Source organism: Dreissena polymorpha, chromosome 4, assembly GCF_020536995.1.
Source record: "Dreissena polymorpha isolate Duluth1 chromosome 4, UMN_Dpol_1.0, whole genome shotgun sequence".
In the NCBI taxonomy this organism is placed as follows: Eukaryota; Metazoa; Mollusca; class Bivalvia; order Myida; family Dreissenidae; genus Dreissena; species Dreissena polymorpha.
This window is the reverse complement of record NC_068358.1, coordinates 123,879,107-123,905,252: the sequence shown is the minus strand read 5'-3', so window position 1 is coordinate 123,905,252 and position 26,146 is coordinate 123,879,107. Positions and strand designations below refer to the sequence as shown.

The following is a 26,146-nucleotide window of genomic DNA, read 5'->3' as shown; positions in this document are numbered from 1 at the left end:
AAAATACGTTTTACATTTACCATCGATAGATGAAACATTAAGGATCACATGGGGCAATTGACTGATCAGGGATGTGTGTACAAGGCGATAAGAAAATATTGCCTATGAGCTTATCTCCAATGGCGAGTAAAATAGCACTAATCCCCTTGTTTATCAGGACAATAAGACAAATCTCCTTTTCTAGTGAAAGTCTACCGTGGGCGCTTTCATGAGAGAAAAATTGCAGTAGGTCCATTATTTAAAAAAAAGTCTAACTTGACAACCAGCTGGGGGCCGGGCCTCAGGGCCCCTGGCCTGCGTACGGGCCTGCAGTGTGCAAATTATTTGAGACAGTTTGCACTACTAGTCCGACAATTTATTTTTGCAGACAAGCAACTGTCGATAGTCGATCGATCAGTCGTACAATTCTTGTACTAATCTGCCAATAAAATCGCTCACTACTAGTGATTTAGAACAAACTAATCACAATAAAGCAATTACTCTACCGTTTAAAACGCTTATTATTTTTCAAAAACTACACAAAAAGTAGTTATTCGAAGCCCTTGTACTGCATAACAAGCAGGTTTTTATTTCCATACACAGACTCATATATTTTCTAAGAACAAACAACAAATTATACCATATCAGCAATTTTGCACGTGATCAACCTCATATAAAGTGTAGGCCAGATTTCTGCTGGTAGCGTTCATAGAAAGCCAACATGTCGGCGCCGGTCCTCGGAGTTACGGCGGCTAGCGCCGACCGGAAATGGCCCCACCGGACGCATATGCTACTGATGTCCTCCTGCAGAGCAAACAGGGCCGCCTCATGACAAACGGACACCACCTGCGAAAGAGGTCATAGTGTTAGAAATTTATAATGTTATGTAAATATGGTGTTCTTAGAGCGTAGAGCATGAGCGACGCAATTTCTATTGCGATGTGTTAAGACATAACAAACAAGCCTGGTAAATATTCCAAAAACATTAAAAACATTTATTATATACCTATTCGGTCTTGTGTTTATGTAATACCAAAACAGTTCAAGAACTATTTAATGTCGAGTAAATCATGCTTATTGTGGAATAATGGTACTTGACAAATCCGGGAAAACATTCGAAATTTAACGAGTACGATGAATTTTGAATTAAACATGCACTACTAAAAGCATTAAATTTTAATTAACAACATAATTACGTTCACTTTCTTTGAAAAACCATGTATCTTTCAAGATCAATAGACATTTTCACTTTCTTGTAAATAGCGGTCGATTGATACAAATTTTTCAAGAGTCTTAAAGTATAAAGTCGTTTTATTATTATGTTAAACCACAAACAAACTCAGAACTCTGCTGCAAAGTCATACAGCAATCACGAAAAATTATTGTCGATTTATTGGTGATTAACCTATTCCATTAAATGTGAGAATGCTGCAAAAACCACACTAGTTGCCGGTGTGGTAACTCATTTTATCTTATTCAGAAATGCGACAATCAATTAATTAATAATTTTATGAGCACTTGCGCGAGTGAAAATTGTTACTTGGTAAATTAAACGCGTTTATTGATACATCTTCATAAAAACAAAACTGTTCAAGACGGCGTTCCTAGTTGTTACCTCTGCTCCCGAATACCCATCCGTGTGGTCCGCTAGCGAGTCCGGGGTGACGTCGTGTGCAGTAGGCATCGTCCTCAGACGGAGAGCAAATATCTGTCGCCTTGCGGCAAGATCGGGAAGGGGTACGTACAACACGCGGTCAAAACGTCCGGGGCGCAGTAAGGCCTGCAGTGTACAGTCACACGTTTCGAATTTACGATTGCATGTCAGTTCAGTAAACGTTATAAGTTTATTTACATCAAAAACGACGTATATTTATATAATTGGTTTGACGGACATCAGTGAACTAAGACGTTAACACTTCGCAGAAACACAGTTCTCGTAAAGGAGTGTTGTTTTCTACAATACATACTTTCATTTATTGCATTTTTTTTAAGACTTTTACCATCATGACAAAATACATATCAAAACGTTAATTTTAGCAGAAATATGTTAACCATAAGACATATATTCATAATTATATGAGTCGCGTTCTAAGAAAACTGGGCATAATGCATGTGCGTAAAGTGTCGTCCCAGATTAGACTGTGCAGTCCGCACGGTAATCAGGGACGGTACTTTCCTTGCTTTGATGGTATTTTTCGTTTAAAGGAAGTCCCTTCTTACCGAAAATCCTGTTTTAGCGGAAAGTTTTGTCCCTGATTAGCCTGTGCGGACTGCACATGCTAATCTGGGACGACACTTTACGCACATGCATTATGCCCAGTTTTCTCAGAATACGGCTCATATATATATATTATATAATACCGCTAGGCACCAAAAAGAAAACTTGGGTAAGATAATTATTAAACAAGAGACCCGTGAGGGCCTGAATCGCTCTACTGCTATAAAAATTGTGCAAGTTTGGAAAGAATAAGATGGAAACTGTGTACTTAATCGCGCAAACAAGGAGAATTTTCTCAAATTCAAGGGGAGATTATTGTGTACTTATTTCTCCGATACTGCTCATATTCAATAGGGTTCAAGTTCTCATTGATATAAAGATACCGTGCAAATTTGGAAATCATTGGATGAAAACTGTGCAATTAATTGCGTAAACAAGCGGGATTTCAAAATTTTCTCATATTCAAGGGGAAGTCATTCTGGACTTATTGCTTCAATATTGCTCTTTTTAAAAAAGGGTTTGAGTCCTCATTGATACAAAGACACTGTGCAAGTTTGCCAAGAATTGGATGAAAAAAAATCTCAAATACAAGGCGAGATAATTTTGGACTTATAACTCCGCTTATTGCTCATTTTCAATAGGGTTTGACTCATCATTCAGATAAAGACACTGTGCACGTTGGGAAACGATTGGATGAAAACTGTGGACTTTATTGCGTAAACAAGCCTTATTTCACAATTTTCTCAAATTCAAGGGGAGATAAATCTAAACTTTTTACTCTGATGTAACCCATTTTCAATAGGGTTCGAGTCCTCATTAATATAAAGATACTGAACAAGTTTGAAAAGAATCGGATGAAAACTGTGGATTTTATCGCGTAAACAAGAAAAAGTCTAACGCACGCACATGACATAAGCTCTTCAGGCCTTCGGCAAGTAGAGCTAAAAACCAATGGATACACACATTTTTTTATAAATTGTATATTCATTTGAAACCGCAAACAGTTAGAAAGATTTAAAAAAAAGTATTAATTTCCTTTTAAAAAAAGATTCTGGTCGACGACCAATATCCGAATCCGTCACAAGTAAATACAGGAATAATGATGTTTTGCGACATTTCAATGGCTGTTCGTTTTTTTATAAACTACAGCGGATTTGAAACACGTGTTAATTGAAAATACATAATAATTATGTGTTATCGGTTTTATTCATTACAAGTGTATGCTGGTTTGACAAGATTGAACATAATGTACTCAAATAAACAGGTTTTCCGGTTATTGGTCCCTTCGCCCATTAGTCCTCAACCAGTACAATAATGGCTAGAGACGCAGACCTAGCTTAATAAATTTCAGCTTAAAATGCTTTATTGCTCTATCTAGACCTGTTTACGTTACTCAAAGCTAACAATCATAAAATAGACATTTTAATATATTGAAGTCAGAACTCTCACCACCGACCTTGTCAATCATGTCGGGTCTATTGGTGGCCGCCACGATGGTCACGTGCTTGAGTCCCTCGACACCATCCATCTCTGTGAGCAGTTGGGCCAGCACGCGGTCTGCAACTTGACTTCCACCTGACGAGCTGACACACACAAAATGGGGCTTAGACGCAGGCGACTGTCTCAAAATTTCGTCGAGTTTTATTTTATTTGAAAGAACTTAATAGTTTGTTGATTATATTACATGTATATGGTGGATTTATAGACACCATAATTTGCTTTCCAACACACATTAAAAATAAGACCGTACAATTAATTTCAATTGTATGTGAAAGTCTCATAAGTGCGTAAGTAGCATTAATAAGTAAAACAACATACATAATCGTGAAACACATTAAGATCACAGGAAACCTTCTTAAAATTACCTATTTTAAAACACATATAATCGAAACAGTATCACTAAACAGTGGAGGGAAATGTGGACTATTTTTTGCATGTTCATACGAAACATAGACACACATCATGGCCCACTTACAATAACGACGTATTATCGGTAAATATCATCCTAAAGACGAAATGTACTTGCAATAAACGCCTTATGTTGCTAACAGCATAGATTTGGCGATATCAAATAACACCAGTTTTAGGAAAATAAATTAATGAAAACTTATCTGTTACTCGCATTTGTACTTTGAGACAAGCTACCGAAATAGTTTAGTGTCCATGATAGGAGAATCGATCGAATATCTAGCCCCACATGTGTGACGCACGCGTCAGTCTGTCTGAAAATCTTTCTTGAAAGCCAGGATAGGCTATCGACATTTGTCAGTTTGCTATAAATAACTCAGTGTGACAGCAATTTTTTATCGGAAAGAATCTGGTTTGACGCAAATAACAAGACGCAATTAGCTTTATAGAGACCCGCGTCATAAAAAATGGGTCTTATGCAATATGCTGCCAGCGTTCTTCCAGCCAAGCCTGCGCATCCACGCAGTCTTGTCAGGATATGCATACTGAAGAGGATACTCAGGAGAAACCACGGAACATTGCGCGGTTTTTCATAGCGGAAAGCGTAGCCCCTGGCCAAACTGCGAAAGTGCAAAGGCTGGACTTGAGCTTCGCTGACAGCAAATACCATTAGATCTAATTTCGCATGACGTGGATGAAACAATGTTATTTGGATATATGGATAGAAAACTGCGTCTTAATCCAATATCAATCATATGTTTCGATCACGAACAAATAAATTCATAATAAGCAATGTGAAGACACATATGATGTGATCTCATGTAGAAAAATTTGTATATACGAACGCAATTACGTTGTTTAATATAGTGCAATTCATAACAAACATTTCATGCGGTGGTTATGCGACTATTAAATGGAAAAAGAACCTAACAATACTTGAACTTTTTTTTCAAATGTAATAACCTTTCTACCATTATTTCAAATTTAATAACTTTTCTACCTTAATTTCCATGTAAGGACATGCTCCGAATATATTTTGTAAAGCTATTCCTTGTTTCATTTACCAGTTATAATAATGTTACACTTTGAAGCATAAACATCTGAGATATTGGCCCCAACTTGCATTCAGATTAAAAGACTTTTGGAGTGAGACTGGCATCCATGTTATAGGCTACTAATTGCTTGTAGATTTCTGAGATGTGGGCTGAAAATAACTTCATTCTTTTACTTCCATCAAGCGTAACATAGGTCATAACCGATAAGTGTCTATTGACTTGATCTTTATTTTTTTACTTAGTTTGAATGCATTACTACATGGCAATTCAAATGTTTTGTCACGAAAAAAATGAATAAAAGCTTAAAATAACAAGAATGCAATAAGCACATGAACCTTGGCATGTACGTTACACTGTACTAAGTTGTATCTATAAGTGACCGATAATGACATCATTTTATTTCATTTCGCATTATGATACAAGTAGCATATTTTTTTAATTTCAAAATCAATTAAAATCATGTTATGACTATGACAACAGAAAATAGTTCCCATTTATTAAATACTTATTATATCTTCGTAGTCAACGTACTGAGCACAAGTTGTTAAAAGGATAGATACATTTAAACTGTGCCAATGTAAACAAAACGGATGTAACAAATGGCCAGACGGACTGAAGGGTGCAACAACATAAAGATTGATTGATAAAATTATTGGAGCAAATAATAACACATGTCCGTAAAAATAAAATAAGTGTTGAACATTGTCGTAATTTTCGTAAACTGTGTTCATGCGGATAACCTGTTGCCGTATTGTTTAATCGTGATATCATAAATGACAGTATCATCGGCGTTCGCACAAAACATGTCGCATTATGGGTAATAAACCGGTCTAGCTAAACATTGCAGAATGAATAAAGTCTTTGTTACACAAAAAATGAAAATAAACAGGGCCTCTTACCTGCCTCTCTCCACGGCCAGAGCATCGATCTCATCAAAGAAGACGATTGAAGGCGCCGCAGCGCGTGCCTTCCGGAACACCTCGCGCACCGCCCTCTCGGACTCCCCCACCCACTTGCTGAACAGCTCAGGACCCTACAGAAGCATGCCGCAGGTGGCGTATCATCAAATACGTTTGAACATTGAACACCAAATTCATGCTGTCGGTGTTGTTGTCATTAATTCACAAATTCGCGATGTGCAAAAATATTGCGACATTTTCATGATAATAACCCTACATACTAAATTAACTGAAATCACGGAATATACGCTCCGTGCTGAAATATGCATGTACACTGGTGACAAACCTAAAAAGATAGGTGCTAACAAACGGTCTATCGATAACATTGTTTAAGATTTATCTTTGGTGTAAACGGTCATTAAAGCGTATTTAATATATATTGTACTGAATTTCGAATATAGTATGTTGTCAAATGCAAAACAGGGAACGAAGTATAGAGCTGTTTTAATGACTAAACATGACTGCACTCTTTATCAAACAACGGCCATAAGTCTTGAAGGAAAACCGATAATACCTCAACAACTATTGAGTTTTTGAAGTACATAAACAATAGCTTCATAAAACATGCATAACTATATTATTTTAATTCCCAGATATTTGAATAAATGATACGAACAGGCGCTCATGGAAGTTTTGCGCAGTGTCATTGTGGCAATACGTGCCGGTATATCGGCAATGTTAATATGGTTTTATTTCAGAATACATTAGGCTTAAAGCCCATGAGTACACATACATATAACACACAATGTAGTCAACAGTGGTCAATGGCAGTCATATACATATATATTTTAGTAATATAAATTTAGAATTAACAATAAAAGAATTTGCAACTCTAAAGACATGCATATTAAAAATAATCAACTACTAGTATTTTAACATGTTTATATATTTATAACACTGTTTACCGTTACGTACTATCTTTAAGGTGGGTGTATAATATGCATATTGTAGAGTCGTATCTTATTCAAATAAACTTGAATGTTCTAAGAATGTGTGTGTGTATATATATATATATATATATATATGGAGAAAGATATGCGTGAACAACCAGATACACAGACAGACAAACAGACAGACATTGGAGACTTCGGCGTGTGCGCCTAGCTACGGTGCAGAATGAAGCAGACATACTGTGAAATCCCCATCCCCCCAAAAAAAGATGGTTCATTCACAGATATATACTCCATACTTTTACCGCAACACATCTTCCAATGTTGGAACAGTTTACATACACAGAAGGGACAGATACATGAACATTTATTACAAACATGAAACCATAGTTGTATTTGGGTAGGATCCGATAAGGATTCATAAACTACCCTAACACTATGTTAGAGACACAGCGGAAATACGTTGGATCTAGAAGATACAGTGAAATTATGAGTATTTGTGTGTTTCAAGGGAGATAATTATATTTCACAACAACGTTATTTCCGTTTTCTGGGATATATATATATATATATATATATATATATATATATATATATATATATATATATATATATATATATATAACTTTTATTGCCATGTCTACAAATATACAGTAATATATTATGGAGAGAAAATATCGATAATACAATACATTATGATAAAGAATAATGCATACAACAAAATTATTTTTATTTTACCGGTATTATCAACATGTTTCTACCAGTAATTACTCGGCGTTTTGTTTATCAAAATGCATCACAGTAAGGTATATCAATGGCGCAGATCTAGACGTATATTTAGAAAATAATGTCGTACATAACCTGGGACAAATCACATCCTTTCTTTTCTCAGCGACAAGTGTCAAATAAGCATCAATTAATGCTAATTAACTTTTTTATTTATAAAATAATAAATAAGAAGTGATGAATGTCACGAGTTGACCTATCCATCGCAACCCATGTTCATACTAGTCTGTGATGTGCTTATATTTTTACATGTTATACATTATACTATCGATTCAGAGTGATCAAATTTTTAAATAAGTTTGTGCATGCACAATGCTTTCTATAAAATATTGATTGTTTATGCCTTTATTTTAGTGAATGTAAGAGTGCTAGCCCAGGAAACGGACTCTAGAGCGTTTCAATAAGACTGAGGCTCTCGATGCAATCAAGCTAAAATAAATAGGTTTAAACTAAACAAAAACTAAACTAAGATTACAAGGCAAACATAGGAATAAAGAAAAGTCCACATTTAGTTGGATAAATAAATCCAAATGTACGTCAATAAAGTTGTGTCCAGTCTCAGTAGCTTGAAGCAAACAATCTACCGTATCCTTTTTTATAGCAGTAAAGTTGAGTCCATTCTAAGGATTGCAAGGCAGATACAAGAATAATAAACAATCCATTTGCAGAGTCTCCAAGCAGAACCCATATGAGTTATAACCTTCACAGCAATAAAAGTTTGTCCATTCTTTTATCGCAACGCGGACACAAAAATAAAGAAAAATCCACTTTCAGTGGCACAAAGGCAAAACTATCCAACCTTCATAACAAAAAGGATGAGTCCATTCCAACTATAACAAGACAAACTTACGGAGAGTCCACCTTCAATGACCACAAAAAAGCTCATCCTACATTCACAGCAATATTGTTGAGTCGATTCTCACTATTGCCAGGTAAAAATTGGGAGATTCCAATTTCAAGGGCCCAAAGCAAACCCATCCTAACTTCACAGCAATAAAGGTGAGTCCATTCTCACGATCACAAGGCAACATTAGGGAGATCACAACCGCCAGGCAATTATAGGGAGTCCACCTTTAATGACCCAAATTAAACCCATTCTACCTTCACAGCAATAAAGTTGAGTCCATTCTCACAATCACAAAAAAACAATAGGGAGATCACGATTGCAAGCAATCATAGGAAGAGTCCACCTCTAAAGACCCAAAGCTAATCCGTCTTACTTTCATAGCAATAATAGAGTCCATTCTCACGATCACAAGGCAAACATAGGGAGATCAGGGTCACAAGGCAATCATAGCCCACCACCAAAGGCCCATATCAAACCCATCCTACATGTACCTTTACTGCAACAAAGTTGAGTCCATTCTCACGATCACAAGGCAAACATAGGGAGATCAGGGTCACAAGGCAATCATAGCCCACCACCAAAGGCCCATATCAAACCCATCCTACATGTACCTTTACTGCAACAAAGTTGAGTCCATTCTCACGATCACAAGGCAATCATAGCCCACCACCAAAGGCCCATATCAAACCCATCCTACATGTACCTTTACTGCAATAAAGTTAAGTCCACTCTCAGTAGCAAGGGCCTTGGCTATCATGGTCTTGGAGCATCCCGGGGGCCCATACATAAGCACGCCCCGGGGTGGGGAAATGCCGAGGCGGGTAAAGGCTTCGGGATGCTTTAGAGGCCACTCGACTGCCTGTCGCAGCTTCAATTTGATCTGCTCCTGACCGCCTATGTCACTCCACAGCACCTGAAATGCAGCAATGGAGCTCAAAGTAACAAAGATTCCACCTACGTAGATAAAATAGGGTCAAGGATATAAATTAGCAGGAGCCCAGGAGTCATTGACACCTAAAAATATGTATTGCGTTCCTAGATTTTCTGAGAAAACTAAAATGTCCTCTTAAGAAATAGTACTAAAACAAGGGCTGTTTGTAAAACATGCATGCCCCCCCCCATATGGGCTGTCAGTTGTAGTGGCAGCCATTGTGTGAATACGTTTTTTGTCACTGTGACCTTGACCTTTGACCTAGCGACCTGACAATCAATAGGGGTCATCTGCCAGTCATGATCAATGTTCCTATGAAGTTTCATGATCCTAGGCGTAAGCATTCTTGAGTTATCATAAGGAAACCATTCTACTGTTTCGAGTCACTGTGACCTTTGACCTAGTGACCTGAAAATCAATAGGGGTTATCTGCCAGTCATGATAAATGTACCTATGAAGATTCATGATCCTAGGCGTAAGCATTCTTGAGTTATCATCCGGAAACCATTTTACTGTTTCGAGTCACTGTGACATTGACCTTTGACCTAGTGACCTGAAAATCAATAGGGGTCATTTGCCAGTCATGATCAATGTACCTATGAAGTTTCATGATCCTAGGTGTAAGCATTCTTGAGTTATCATCCGGACACCATTTTACTATTTTGAGTCTCTGTGACCTTGACCTTTGACCTAGTGACCTGAAAATCAATAGGGGTCATCTGCTGGTCATGATCAATGTACCTATGAAGTTTCATGATCCTAGGTGTAAGTATTCTTGAATTATCATCCGGGAACCATTTTACTATTTCAAGTCACTGTGACCTTGACCTTTGACCTAGTGACCTGAAAATCAATAGGGGTCATCTGCCAGTCATGATCAATGTACCTATGAAGTTTCATGATCCTATGCCTAAGCTTTCTTGAGTTATCATCCGGAAACCATCTGGTGGACAGACCGACCGACGGACCGACCGACGGACCGACCTACGGACCGACCTACGGACCGACCAACATGTGCAAAACAATATACCCCCTCTTCTTCGAAGGGGGGCATAAATATAAGAACAGGCAACTATGGTCAAAATGTTGATATCCCTGAAAGAACTAGAAGCTCAAAATAACTTCAGTCCAAGAAAAACATATCCGATAAAATATATCTGAACCTGTTTTTTTTGTTAAATCTGAAGTGAGCACTGCAATTATGAATATGAACAAAGCACCAAAACTGCACCTCCACACATGGCCTGTGGATCATGACTGGCAATTCCAGGTAACTACCCACTTGAAAGTAGAATTTGTCTGTGCACTTTCTTTTTATTAGAGCCATGATGGCTTTAAAGAGCTCACCAGAGTTTTTTACTTGACAAGAATCAGATTGAAACTTCGCCAACATATTGTTCTGACCAGGTTTCACCATAAGTCATATATGTTCTTTCTACAATGAAAACACGGTTTAAATCAGATTTGACCTTGTTATCAAGTTTTGGACACACATGATCCAGATTATAACTAGGCCTGTCAAGATACACATTTTGACCAAGTCCCACACAGAATAAGTCAAAAACGTTGGCTTTACAGAGGTAACATGTTTTTCAAAAATTCACCGGCTTACCTTGCTTTTTGACGCATATGACCCAGATACAAACTTGTCTTAGACATTGTCAAGAAAAATTCTGGCCAAGTTTTATCATACTTTTATTTGACTCATAAAAAGGCCCTCTTGAAAGGTCAGATTTGACCTGGTGACTTAGCTCTTTGCCACATGTGACCCAGATTAAGATCAAGCCTAGATATTGTCGAAATAAACATCCTGTCAAAGTCTCATTACAAGTGAGTCATAAAGGTGGCCTACAGATTGTTAACCCTTTGCATTCTGGGAAATTTGTTGTCTGCTAAAATGTCGTCAACTGAATTTCTAAAATTTAGCATTTTCTTTGATTTTTTTTCAATAATACTTTCAGAATAGCAAACAGTTTGGATCATCTAGATAAAACATCTGACCAAGTTTGGTGAAGATTGGATGAAAACAACTTGAAATAGAGAGCGGACAACCGACTGACCGACAGACAGACTGACAGACAGAAAGACAAGCTCACTTCTTTATACCCCCCTTAACTTCGTTTGTGGGGGTATAATGAGGATTTCAAGCTTAGAAGAGCTAAATATGAGATTCAATATTCCAGTATATGAAAACTTGTCAATATTCTTCAAAATACTGATCAAAGTGATTCAAGAGTCATTTAACCCAACACTTACAACAGTAACTATGGAAGTTTTAGAGTAAGGTGAGGTGTCTTAAAAGTCTTACGCAATGTTCTATCATCAAATATATGAAAAACAAGATATGTGTTTGTCAGAAACACAATGCCCCCTACTGCGCCGCTTTGATTTATTTATTTATTTTTTATCATTTAGCAGGTACAGAAAATTATCTCCCTTTAAAGCTTATTTCTTCCCTTGGATTAGTTTTTTTACCTTTGACCTTGAAGAATGACCTTGACCTTTCACCACTCAAAATGTGCAGCTCCATGAGATACACATGCATGCAAAATATCAAGTTGCTATCTTCAATATTGCAAAAGTTACGGCCAATGTTAAAGTTTTCGGACAGACGCACAGACTGACAGACGGACTGACTGACAGTTCAACTGCTATATGCCACCCTACCGGGGGGAGGGGAGGGGGGGGGCATAATAAATGTCCAAAGAGCATAATAAATGTCCAAAGACATCGGAAAAGGCAGAAAATATTTTTTTGTTAACAACAAGTATTTTTATTTGAGGCAAAGACAATTGATGGATTGGAGCTGGGAGCTTTTCCAATGTTTTCCCAGCCTCAAACTATGACAATGTGCCTTAAAAATAAGAAGCGAGCTTTGTGACTTTACCTTTGGGACCTCTATCTGAACCTCCCTCATGGCACTGGGCTGTATGATGGTCATAGCGAATCGCAGGTCCGTGAAGCAGATCTGGGGTTGGATCAGAATGCTATGCCCCTGCTGCCTCTGTGCATGTTGCTGGAGGCAGTGCAGGCTGGCTGAAACACTCAAACAACAAATACATGAAGAACTATAGTGGAACCTCGATGAGACTGAATAAAAGTGTCTTATGAACAAGTTTGGTTCTAATTTTCCCTTATTAATCCCATGTAAACAAAATCAGAGTATATACAGTATTCAAAAACAATAAATGTCTCAAGACAGCACACAAAACTTTATATAAAAACCACAAAGTCATATCTGAAGTTTAATATCTGTAGTAGTTATATAGTGTTTGTAAAAATAAGAAATATAAACTAGATTTTCCCATTTTAGCAATTTATTTAGTTGAATTAAATTAATTGTGCAAGCAAGATCTGCATATTAGCTACTTACAGACAAAATTACAGCGCAATACCTCCATCTAAACTGAAGTTATTTAGAAAAGACTGTTTTGCAGTTTTTTTAACAATGACATAGACCCAACTGGCCCCAAATGCAATCCCACCCTGGGCCCGCATGGCAAAGTATCATCTCCTAAACATTTGTGTTAAATTATGTACAAATATAATAATAGGGAAAAAATAGTATTTAGACACATTGCTTTTTGCCGCTTTGGCTACAATGTTGTGCAGTGATGCAGGACCATATGCACATCTTTGGAAGAGAACCCTCCAAGAATTGTTTGTGTAAATATCATGAAGACTGGCCTTAAAATTAAGAAACCATGTCAAATGTACTAAAAAACATTCAAAGTCATTAATAACAGCGAAAAGCCTGACACTCCAACGCCCTGTGGATACATATCTATACGCCAGGATTTAATTTGAAAAATATGGCTGAAATTTAAATTGATGAATCAATATCAATGACAAGTCAAATCTTAATAACACAACATATATCAAACTTATATTAAGGATAAAGACGATCTTTAAATACATACAACATCAATAAAATAAACAATTATATAAGGGCCTTTGATAGTGAGTGATTTACTGCTGCTTAAAGTTATTCTTCAATATGACCCCAGAATTTAAATTAAAGCTTCGTTATAACGTACCTTCTTTACACAGTGCAGCAAGGTCAGCCCCCACATATCCGTGGGCTGCATCGGCCAGCTCCCGTACCTCAGAGTCAGTCAGGGAATGATTCAGCTTTCCCAGCAGGCATGCAAGGATCTGTACATGATATGTGGTATAAGTTTTTTAATGCTCACTTTGTTTTTCCCATTGTAAAATATCATGAACCAGTAAAAGTATAAGGTTGATTTGACATAACATTTGAATGTAATTTTTATTGTATTATGCAGGTAGACCTTTAAATAATAATAAAAGGAACATATGCTTTCCAAAAACCTGTCTAAGTTTACAATCAGTAGAAACTTATAAAAATGTGCACACAAAATCCATGTTGATAAGCACATGGCTTTCCAAGCATAATCTGTATGCACTGTTACGCAACATGCAATCTATAGACATACAATTCAATGCCAGAAGAAACAAGATGTGTTTGTTAAACACTATGTCCCCCTCCCCTTATATTTTACCTTTGACCTTGATGGATGACCTTGGCCTTGACTTGTTTACCTTGGAGGATGACCTTGACCTTTCACCACTCAAAATGTGCAGCTCATGAGACGTTGTTACGAAGTTATAGTGTATATTTAATGAGCGATTTTGACTCATATATTTTACCTTTGACCTTGAAGGATGACCTTGACCTTTCACCACTCAAAATGTGCAGCTCCATGAGATGCACATGCATGCCAAATATGAAGTTGCTATCTTCAATATTGCAAAATTTATAGCTAATGTTTAAGTTTGACGCAAACCAACAAACCAACCAACAAACAAACCAACAAACCAACAGACAGGGCAAAAACAATATGTCCCACTATATACTGCAGGACATAAAAATATGCATCTTAAAAATCAAATCTCATAATCGACAAGTACGGTAAACACACAAAAAATATGATCTCTCATCGAGTAAGTGTTAACCTGTCTTCTGTCCAAGGCAGAGGGCACTCCTATCTCAAGTTCCCGGTCAAAGCGTCCGGGACGTCGTAATGCTGGGTCTATGTCATCCGGCTTGCTTGTAGTTCCAAGCACCATCACAAACTTTCCATTGTCTGCCTTGAAAAAAAATGTATACTAATATCAGATTTAAAGTCATTTTTTCAAAGACATGAAAATTTAAATGAGATTGATTATTCTTACTAATTTATCACTGGTTATTGTCCAAGTAATAAGTTTTCCAATCAGACCTTTGTATCCTGCATAAAAAATGGTACTATAAATGGAAGGCACATGTGTTATTTGACAGTTTTCATAAGTCTTTATAAAACCTCCACTACTGATGTCAAAGGTTTTTCAAGTCCTGACTAATGTCAAAGGGTTTTCAAGTCCTGACTAATGTCAAATGTTTTTCAAGCCCTGCCTAATGTCAAAGGTTTTTCAAGTCCTGACTAATGCCAAAGGTTTTTCAAGTCCTGACTTATGTCAAAGGTTTTTCAAGTCCTGACTTATGTCAAAGGTTTTTCAAGTTCTGACTAATGTCAAAGGTTTTTCAAGTCCTGACTTATGTCAAAGGTTTTTCAAGTCCTGACTAATGTCAAAGGTTTTTCAAGTCCTGACTAATGTCAAAGGTTTTTCAAGTTCTGACTAATGTTAATGGTTTTTCAAGTCCTGACAAATGTCAAAGGTTTTTCAAGTCCTAACAATGTCAAAGGTTTTTCAAGTCCTGACTAATGTCAAAGGTTTTTTAAGTTCTGACTATCTTAATAAGCCTGTGACAACTTGTATTTACAATCACACAGTTACACATAACCTTCCTTTTTCATATGCACGAATACTGGTACAATTTGGCATCCTTCCTATACCCTGCACCTGAGCTCAGCTACCTGTGACACTCCATCCATAAGGGTGAGGAGACTAGCTACAACTCGTTTCTCTATCTCACTGTGGGAGTTGGCTCGTCTTGGACACAAGACCTCCACGTCCTCCAACACTATCAAACTGGGGGCCCTGTTTGGCAAAAAAAATATAGAGAGAAGGCTCTTTTAAGTATCTGAGGGAATTTCTAGTGTTTGTAGCAGGATATAAGGTGAGCCTTACAGGCTATTAAGAATTTATAATTTATAGCATATTTATCCTAACATGCACCCAAAACAATCCAAATATCAGGAAGGCACGTTAATTTCACCCTCCTATCTGTTTATGATACCAGAATAAATGAGCTTATTTCAGAAAAAGTTCATTGAGCAATTGTAATACTCAGTTTTCATAATACAGGACATTTGTTAAGTTTTTTACAATACCACCCCCATATTATCTTGCATGCCTAAAGGGCTCTTGTTAACATCAAAGCAATCCATGGTAATGGTAGGAGTAATTTAGGTAGCAACAGTTTTGATAGCAATAGATATATGGAAATAAATTTATAGTTTAAATAATAAGTATGTTACATCAAGTAAAACGTCATGAATTCAACCCTCACTGAGCCCCTGGTGACCGCAAAAATGGGGGGGGGGCCTATTATTGCCTATTATTGTGTTCATTGATGCAATTTATCATAAGTATGGGGGCATATTTATTAGAGAGGAAGTTTTGTGACGATAAATATGGTATGCGTACTTTTTATTCAATAATAATCATTAGTTTGTTTGTTTGTTCAGTTGGATTTGTTTATGCTTTTAACACTACATGTATTTCAGTAGTATTAATGGCAGTTTGTTAACCAACTGGATAAGCTACTTAACCCATTTTATGCCTAGTGGACTCTCCCATCCTTTTAAATTGGATCAATTTATTTCCAAAATTAGGGATGTCTAGTATATTTATTTCTATATTCAGAATATTTCTAACAGAAATTCCTTCAAGCAAATAGCGCAGACCCTGATGAGAAGCCGCATCATGCGGCGTCTCATCTGGGTCTACGCTGTTTGCCAATGCCTTTTTTCTAGAGCTAGGCATAAATGGGTTAAACAATGTTTTAAGTGACTCAAGCCAGTAAATGAAAACTTCTCTACTTGAACCAGACATAGATAGAGAATGGCCATAGACAGGATTTGATGACAAATCCAAACACCAGTTATATGGCTTAGGATCAAAACTGAAAACCTTGGATTTTAAGTCGAGTGCTCTACCAAAACGCTCGCTTGTCTTGCTGTAGCAATTTATTTTTTGAATTACCAATTACAAGCTTTATAAATTATTATAAATATTATTCATTTAAATTCTTGAATAGCCATAAACAAAACTTTTGTTTACCAATTACAAGCTTTACAAATGATTAATAATGTTATCCATTTAAATTCTTGATTAGCCATAAACAAAACTATATTTGAACATATTTCTTAGTGTTATTTTCCTTGCATGTTTACATATCTATACTTTATTGTTGGAATCTGTTACACACATTTTAAAAAGCGTCATTTGGACAATCAGTAAACAGGTCCCTATAGTATTGCGAAGGCCAAAGGCACAATAAAGTATATCTGATTCTGACAATAGTAGTTTTTTTTTAGTACTAGATCAATACTAGGGGTGGTATTCCAGAAGCATCTTAATTAAGTTAAATTTTATTTGTATCCTTAAATTTGGAATTTTTCTTAAGTGTTTCATTTCAAACTGCAATAGTTAGGCATCAAAAATTGCATCGAAATAACATAATTATGTCAATGTTATTTGAGGATTACCAAAAAAACATGCATGTCTTTATTTAGTAAAGAAATACAAAACATTGTAATTTTTAACTTAAGTGAAAATATTTAAGAAATGACTTAAGATGTTTCTGGAATACGACCCCTGCACTCATAAACACCTGTGGGGAATTTTTCAATAGGTATCAGACTTGTTAATTGATTCTCCTCTGAAGTAGAATTCTAATCATAAGTATTAAAATCACATTGAGTACTTTAAAATAGAATGAAATAACTTCATGTTATATTTTAATCATATTATCATTTTTAACCTTTTTCTAACAGATATTATTAATAAAGTCCTCGTAGCTTCAGGAAAGCCTGCGCATTCACACAGTCCGGTGAGGGGTTCCCATGTCTGCTATAAAGTCAGGCTAGGTAGGTTTCCTGATTACATTGGCAGATATTGTAGCTCCTGGTACATTTTTGCATCAATATATTAAAATAGCCAGTACTCCAACATGAGCACTTAAACATCTTTTCAGCAGTTATTTTATATAGAAATCTGAGAAGCAATGTTTAGGAACATTGTCAGTGTTTTAAAAAAGTGTCTGGAATATACATCCACATACATATTGCCATATGTCCTTTTTATGTCCATTACAAAAGCCGATGTGTCATACTGGAGCATATCAATTAAATAAATCAAACCTGTAAAATGTTCATCTAAAGATTAATTAACTAAATAACATAATAATACATTAATTTTTTACTTTTTTGCTGCAGTCTGGAAAATGTTTCTCAGTTTTGTCTCTGTGTCCCCAAAATACCTGAAAACAAATTGGCATGCGGATAAACTCTAAAGAAAACTCCTTGATTATTTTCTATAGCGTTCACGATAGTGGAGAATATTTGCTTTTGAAATAGGATACTGTATAGTGTTCATGCTGATGCATTCAAAATCAAACTTCTTTTTGGTTTGTTTATTGGGTATTTTTACAATAATATTTTTATTTCTCTATAGAGAAATCAATGTTCTGCTGTTAAAAACTTTAACAGCAGCACATTGATTTCCCTATAGACAAATAAGAACTTTTTTTAACTTTAAATAATCAATTTGAGCTGTGCTTAAACCTTGCTTAATGCATTTGTGTAAAGTGTTGTTCTAAATTATCATGTGCAAGCTTCACTGGCAAATCATGGAAGACAGCGTCTTCTTTTATTGAATGTTTTGTTGAAATAAAGTCACTGAACAAAAATCCTGTTTAGGCAAAAGTGTCTTCCCTAATTAGCCAGTGCAACTTCATAAAGTCTGTTTTTCTGAGAGTACATGTCATTTATGACACTCTCTCATGTAAGATTGTATTAAAAACCTAACAACATGTAAACAATTAATTAATTGTCTCAATCTGCAAAAACAAATACTTAAAATGAAAAGATTTCCACTACAAAACTGCATACTTGCTCCATATGTCCGGCCCAGAGACATAAACAACATTAATGTTGGTCTCGTTAGCAACGGCTCTCACCAACAGGGACTTGCCACACCCACTGGGCCCAAACAACAGCACTCCACGGGGCAGGGGTAGGCCTGAGGAAATGACACAGGCATCAGGTTAGTCTAGCTTAAAACTATTAACCGGCCTTTACCACTTAGATTTAAATGTAGTTATAGTCCCTTAAAAAATAAATTTTGGACCCTTCTTACGAGATTCAAGTTTGAAAGGCTTCATTTCCAACTCTTAAATACTGATGAGCAGAAAAAGCATAAGACATGAACAGAATTGAATTAATGAAGGTAAAAATTTCATAGCAATAAACAAGGAAATAATTTAAGATCAAATCAACTATTGTGTTTATAAAGAAGAAAATTACTTCACCATATGAACGAAACAATTCCGGAGATTTCAACGGGGTATCTATCATTTCCCTCAGAGACTTGATGTGTGTATCCATGCCCCCAATGTCTGAGTAACGTACACCTCCGTATGCAACACTGGGGACCGAGTCAGTGGTTTGGTCCCGACATTCCTGCACGCTCACTCGGGTTTCTGTCGTTATTCGATAGAACGCGTTACCAGATGAACCACTGGGTTCGCAATGAGTCAGAGGTTTCTGGATCTGTTCTGGGGTCTGAAAACTCTGGCGGTCAAACTTTAGCTTAGTGTTGGGGGTCTTCTCCAAAGAGGATAATGTGGCATCACCCGCAGGTGACTGGCAAACTTGACCATCCGGGGTCTCTGAGTTTGCAGAGAATTCTAATCTATTAAAAGCTGAGCTTAAGATGTTGGTGTCCCCGTGTTTCACTGGAGTTGACAAAGATTTATCGGCACTAGGATCTGGGTCAGCCAGAAATGATGTGTTCAAACTGACATCAGGCGTTGGAATATCTGTGACACTCAAGTCTGCCAAGCGACTTGAAACACAATCAACTCCAGAAGAAGTGTTAGCAAACTGAAATGTTTGTTGTTGGTCATGCAGTTCTTGCACAGATAGAACTTTGAATAAGTATTTCTGTCCAAAGTAATTAACAGTCAGTGTCCCTTTCAAGCAGATATTCTTTCCTACTGAAATTGAAGTTCCATATTACAAGTTGGATTAAAAATAACTACCTTTAAGCTTATTGAGCATAATATGATTTTAACAGACATTTTGATGTTAATGGGTTTATTTCAACAAAGACTCAAATACACAAATAATGCACGTTGCTCATAAGAAAAACATTTTAAAAATTTAGCAACATTCTTAAGAGTACATAAAGTACTGTGTCATTTATAATACAAAATGTTACAAAGACTGGCATACATTTTTGCAAATATCTATATACACATTACATTCAGTGTTTTATCTTATTTTACCAACAACTTACATATGGCCTGGTGCAAATGCTTTAGAAATGATTCCCCATGGGTTAAATATTCTGATTTACTGAAAATAAAAAAAAGTTATAAGTAGCATTTGAGTCACAAGGGATTTTATTTTCATTTGAATGTACTACATTTTCAATTAACTTTAAAATTTCAACTTAAATATAAAGATTTGATTAGTGATGATGTTTCACAAAAGGTTGACTATAAGAAAAGTTATTATGTTGTTTGTGCTTATATACATAGTTAATTAACAAGCAGCATTGTCATTTTCAAAGTAGCCTTATAAAAACAATCTAATAAGCCATATCTATATGTGCATGCTAAGTCTTATAATAACAATCTAATGAGCCATATTGATATGTGCATGCTAAGTCTTATAATAACAATCTAATGAGCCATATCGATATGTGCATGCTAAGTCTTATAATAACAATCTAATGAGCCATATCGATATGTGCATGCTAAGTCTTATAATAACAATCTAATGAGCCATATCGATATGTGCATGCTAAGTCTTATAATAACAATCTAATGAGCCATATCGATATGTGCATGCTAAGTCTTATAATAACAATCTAATGAGCCATATCGATATGTGCATGCTAAGTCTTATAATAACAATCTAATGAGCCATATCGATATGTGCATGCTAAGTCTTATAATAACAATCTAATGAGCCATATCGATATATGCATGCTAAGTCTTATAATAACAATCTAATGAGCCATATCGATATGTGCATGCTAAGTCTTATAATAACAATCTAATGAGCCATATCGATATGTGCATGCTAAGTTGGCCAGATATTGCTGAAGCCCCATTTTCGCATGACGGGGGTCATATAATATATTTATAAAAGGAAAATTGAAAAGGTCTGTGTCATTTTAACTAGGATTACTGTTGCATTTAATAAAGCTTACGAGTTTATAAGTACAAGCAGATAGATAGGCTAACCTGCATGAAAATATTACTTCATCGGCCACCTTAATGTTCTGTGAATTGAGCCGCTGTATTCTAATCATGGGTCCAGCGTCAATCAGCTCCTGGTCCTCTTTCATGACCCCAACCGATGTGGCCGACTCAAACGTACAAGGAAAACTTAAACGCACTGTCACATCGTTTACGACGCAAATGCCACCTGAAAATATGTTTTCATACACATGTAGTCATACGTGACTACAGGTGATAGTAAGTATATGTGGATCACTAAGAAACAAAGAATAAATGTTTGTCTTACATAACTTTCAGAATCTTTAAGTACAGAACACTGTATTCTATGATATAACATTTGCCAAGCATTTTTTTCAAAGTTAACACTTCCAGGTCCAAAATTGCCTTTTTTTTAATCCCATGATGTATTAAACAGTCATACACAAACTGAGTTGATGTGAGGCAAATATTGACCCAAACATTTCTAATGAAAACCGTATCATTAACTGTTAAATATATTTCACTTAAACACATAAATACTTGCAAGTGCAAATGTATACACAGATCACATAACCAAACAATATTTTGTAAACAAGGCGGCATTTCATTATCCCCACGCTTTTTGAAAAGCGTGCGGATATTGTGGTTATCTCCGCCGTCCGTCCTGGCCACTATCTTCTCCTACACTATAAGCACTAGAACCTTGAAACTTACACACATGGTAGCTATGAGCATATGTGCGACCCTGCACTATTTGGAATTTTGATCTGACCCCTGGGTCAAAAGTTGTGGGGGTTGGGGCGGGGTCGCGTCAGAGATTTTCACTCATTTTTTTAGGTTATTTTACTATAATTTCTTCATTTCTACACCAATTGTCTTCAAATTGATACCGAACCTCTCTTACGACAATACGGTAAATCTCAACTATGCATGGCCCCATTACCAACCCTGGGGCGCCCCGCCCACATAGGCCACGCCCACCCAAAATTGCAGTTTTACTATAATTTCTTCATTTCTACACCAATTGTCTTCAAATTGATAACGAACCTCTCTTATGACAGTACGGTCAATCGCAACTATGCATGGCCCCATTACCAACCCTGGGCCGCCCCGCCCACCCAAAATTGCAGTTTTACTATAATTTCTTCATTTCTACACCGATTCACTTCAAATTGATACTGAAAATTTCTTATGACAATACGGTCAATCTCAGCTATGCATGGCCCCATTACCAATCCTGGGGCGCCCCGCCCACCCAAAATTGCAGTTTTACTATAATTTCTTCATTTCTACACCAATTGTCTTCAAATTGATAACGAACCTCTCTTATGACAGTACGGTCAATCTCAACTATGCATGGCCCCATTACCAACCCTGGGTCGCCCCGCCCACCCAAAATTGCAGTTTTACTATAATTTCTTCATTTCTACACCGATTCACTTCAAATTGATACTGAACCTTTCTTATGACAATACGGTCAATCTCAGCTATGCATGGCCCCATTACCAACCCTGGGGCGCCCCGCCCACATAGGCCACGCCCACCCAAAATTGCCTTTTACTATAATAACTTCATTTCTACACCGATTCACTTCAAATTGATACTGAACCACTCTTATGACAATACAGTTAATCTCAACTATGCATGACCCATTACCAACCCTGGGGCGCCCCTCCCACATAGGCCACGCCCACCCAGAATTGCCTTTTACTATAATTTCTTCATTTCTACACCAATTCACTTCTAATTGATACTGAACTTCTCCTATGACAATACGGTCAATCTCAACTATGCATGGCCCCATTACCAACCCTGGGGCGCTCCTGGGTCAAACATGCGGCGTGGGGATATGCGTCAGCCTCTGCCACGCCATTTCTAGTTTTATTTTATTTGTGCTATTTACACTGAATAACGGTTAACATTAAGTCAAGAAAATCACAATACGTATTCCATTCCTATATTCATTATTCTTTGAAGTAATGTGGCCTTCAATATTCCAAAGAATATATAATGTATTTTTGCATTCAAATAAAATAACTCAAACCTATCACTAATCCACACATCTGCATTGTGGAAGGATGTAGAAATATCACTGCATTCTTCAAGTGGTGTGCTAGAGATTTGAGCTTCTCTGAAAACAAAGACAACAAGAGCTGTCACCATAGGATGACTTATGCCCCCTATAAACGCTTGATAGAAGTTATGAGCTTTTTTCGAAACCTAAACGCAGATTTCAAAACCTAAACGCGGACCCTAAGTTCAAGGTCACAGGGGTCAAAATTTGTGTGCGTATGGAAAGGCCTAGTCCATATACACATGCATGCCAAATATGAAATTGCTATCTGAAGCGACATAAAAGTTATGAGCATTTTTCAAAACCTAAACGCAAAGTGTGATGGACAGATCGACGGACAGATCGATCGACAGTCCGATGACTATATGCCCTCCTTCAGGGGCATGAAAATATGTGTGTTTTTTATGTTCACCAATAAAAAAAATCAGTTAATAAACTTCATGAAAAAATGCATTCAAGTTGTGTGTGTTTTGCATAAAAATAAAATGTTGAACATATCATTTAAATGCTATAAAAGCTAATGAAACGTGAAACAATATCTTATCAGGTATGTTAAATTCAACTTGCCTGCAGCTCTGCTTAAGTTTTGCTCTTAACAAATATAATATCAACAAAATATGTGTTTGTCAGAAACACTATGTCCCCTTCTGCACTGCTTTGAAGCTATATATTTGACCTTTGACCTTGAAGGATGACCTTGACCTTGATCTTTCACCACTCAAAATGTGCAGCTCCATGAGATACACATGCATACCAAATATGAAGTTGCTATCTTCAATATTGCAAAAGTTATGGCAAAATGTTAAATTTGGAGCAAACAAAAAAGCAAAAAAAACAACCAACCAACCAACAGACAGGGCAAAAACAATATGTCCCCCACTATAGTGGTTGGGGACATAAAAATACTTGCCCAATTGAGCAATCCCATTTTGAGATCAATCAGAGCATTAAGTTCTTAGTCTGGTACCCATTGATTGGACTGTATTGCTGATTGATGCTACATCATGCGTTTGTCATACTGTTGGTATGAATGTGTGTACATGTATATGTTGAGAAATATTTGCATTGTCCCCACACACTTTCCCAAAAGATGTCAAAACAGGTTGATATTCACAAATTTGGAGCAAAGTGTTCAACAAATGACAAAAGCAAAGCAAGAAGGGGCTTATTTTGTAAGCTCGGCAGGATCTTCACCACAAAATGGACACAAAGCCAGAATACTATGAAATTAGGGGCAAACACCTGGAATGGTTCCTCAGCAGCTTCCTGAAAGGAACATCCCAGAAAGTTTTAGTAGAACAGATGTCGAAAGCAGGGATGCTACCCATTTTCATGTTGTCTCATACTTACCTCCCCTGGTAAGGTCCAGGTTCCTATTTGTAGACCAGTGGTTTATAGAGAAATATCTGTGAATTAAAACTGATAATTTCACTGTTTTAAACAGTGAAAATTATCAGTGAAAATTATCGATAATTTTCACTGTTTACTGTGAAATGACGTCTTTTTTTTACGAAATAATGTCATTATCCCAGCGAAATTGTTTAGTAACACTCTTAAACAATGTATATAAATGATGAACAAAGCATAAAATAAAAAGAAAATTTGTTGGATTCGGTGGAATATCGATTTTAATTCACTCGTGATCATAGAAAATATATATTTTATATGATCACTCGTGAATTAAAATTGATAATCCACTGAATCCAACAAATGTCCTCTATATTATAATGAAAAATTAACTTTTCTGAAAAAAAAAACAATTTCACTATCATATATATATATATATATTTGATAGCAAAAAAAAATTTTCAGAAAAGTTGATTTGTCGTTATAATATGATAATTTATCATTCAAAATGATGTTTTCACTAATTAATATCATAGCCACACGCTAACCACCTGTGGTCCTTCTGATAATAGAATTCAGTTTGATCTTGTGCTGTTGGAGGAAAATGGACCACCCTGAAAAAACCACCTCTCCAGAACTTGACCCCAACCAAACTAACATGTGCAGGGAATGGGGATTCAACCCAGGTCCCCTATTAAGTGAGATGAGTGTTACAGACTATTATATAATCAATGCAATGAGGTAAATAAAAAAAGACAATGTGGCAAATTTCTTTGTAGTACAGTGGCAAATTAATTTGTGTTGAGTCATTATAATAGTAATAACTCTACATACAGTGAGATATAGCGATGTGGGTGGTACAGAAAATATGAGACTTGATGTAGTTACGCATGAGGAAATTTTAATGCTTAAGTTAAAGCCATAATTCTTTTCCAGCATTAAAACAAAAATATGGACAAAGATACGCATTACCTTGAACATAGTTGTGGGAGCTGGCAAATAATGTATTCTCATGAATGTGTCCATGAGATAACGGTTTATTAGAATCGCATTCAGTTTTATGCTTTGACAGTTCTTTAGCATGAACAATAACATTGCACTTGATACATTGATGCCACTCAATTAATGATTTGTTATGTTTTGGAGGCATTTTAGATTGTTTATTTCACTATCTGACAGTAACACATGCACATGGTTCCTCGTGTTTACATCTCGCGTGGTTTGCGTATTTTACGAGATCATCTAAAGCCTTAACGTTTTGCCACGTGACTCGGACGAGATTTGTAAACAGCCGAATCGTGAGGCATATTGTGAAAAAACTTCAAGCCAAACTTGCCGCAGCATATGTAGAATGGTTTTATTCACAGGTAATTATTATTAATTTATTAAGATAATTTCTTCTTAAAATTGAAATGATTCAGCTATATCGTCACCTACTCAAGAGACGCATAAATGACGAATTAAGCTAAACATGTACCCCACCCACCAAATTTGACATGGATTTCAGCAGTAGTTGCAATAATTCAACTCTTAGCTTTTTAACCCAAAGGGTTTCTGAGAGTTGCAATGCGCTGTCTATTGTTCAAAGGTGCAAAATTGTATCACCACTGAAAAGCATTATGCTGAAAAGGCTAAGGAACACTGATTCTGCACAAGCTTATCAACGTTTACTAGTTCAGGCTACCATAACTTTAAATGTTGCTTTTTATGATTTTTGACTGGCGCGACTTTAT

At 36.4% G+C, this 26,146-nt stretch overlaps 2 protein-coding genes across 4 annotated transcripts in view; one reads left to right on the top strand and one right to left on the bottom strand.

Annotated features, from left to right (window-relative positions):
• Window positions 1–529: 529 nt before the first annotated feature.
• Window positions 530–25,649, bottom strand: LOC127876226 (ribosome biogenesis protein SPATA5-like). Of its 3 annotated transcripts, none has more exons than XM_052421278.1 (16): window positions 25,597–25,649; window positions 23,037–23,123; window positions 21,017–21,200; window positions 20,062–20,120; window positions 19,073–19,759; window positions 18,654–18,783; window positions 17,966–18,022; window positions 15,453–15,576; window positions 14,551–14,685; window positions 13,611–13,728; window positions 12,461–12,609; window positions 9,346–9,555; window positions 6,060–6,193; window positions 3,654–3,780; window positions 1,595–1,759; window positions 530–825 (listed from the first exon to the last, which is right to left on the bottom strand). In XM_052421278.1, exons 2-16 carry the CDS (start codon window positions 23,059–23,061, stop codon window positions 649–651), a joined length of 2,481 nt encoding a protein of 826 aa, XP_052277238.1. In that variant the 5' UTR covers window positions 23,062–23,123; window positions 25,597–25,649; the 3' UTR covers window positions 530–648. The 3 variants fall into 3 exon arrangements, with proteins under 3 accessions (XP_052277238.1, XP_052277237.1, XP_052277239.1); XM_052421277.1 differs by having other exon boundaries at window positions 25,386–25,635; XM_052421279.1 differs by having other exon boundaries at window positions 25,507–25,613.
• The window catches only part of LOC127878752 (uncharacterized), a 60,001-nt gene continuing 59,482 nt past the window's right edge, over window positions 25,628–26,146 (top strand). Inside the window, exon 1 of the mRNA XM_052425279.1 lies at window positions 25,628–25,780. The gene's annotated coding sequence lies outside the window, so the exon portion shown is untranslated. The remainder of the gene's footprint in view (window positions 25,781–26,146) is intronic.

Excerpts from the sequence above, each read along its gene's own strand:
- LOC127876226 (XM_052421277.1), bottom strand. The coding sequence starts at position 25,563 with ATGCCTCCAAAACATAACAAATCATTAATTGAGTGGCATCAATGTATC. Across the intron at positions 15,577-17,965 it reads TTCCAGACTGCAGCAAAAAA|GGCCCCCAGTTTGATAGTGT; the intron begins GTAAAAAATTAA and ends TTTGCCAAACAG. Across the intron at positions 13,729-14,550 it reads CTGCCTTGGACAGAAGACAG|ATCCTTGCATGCCTGCTGGG; the intron begins GTTAACACTTAC and ends TATCATGTACAG.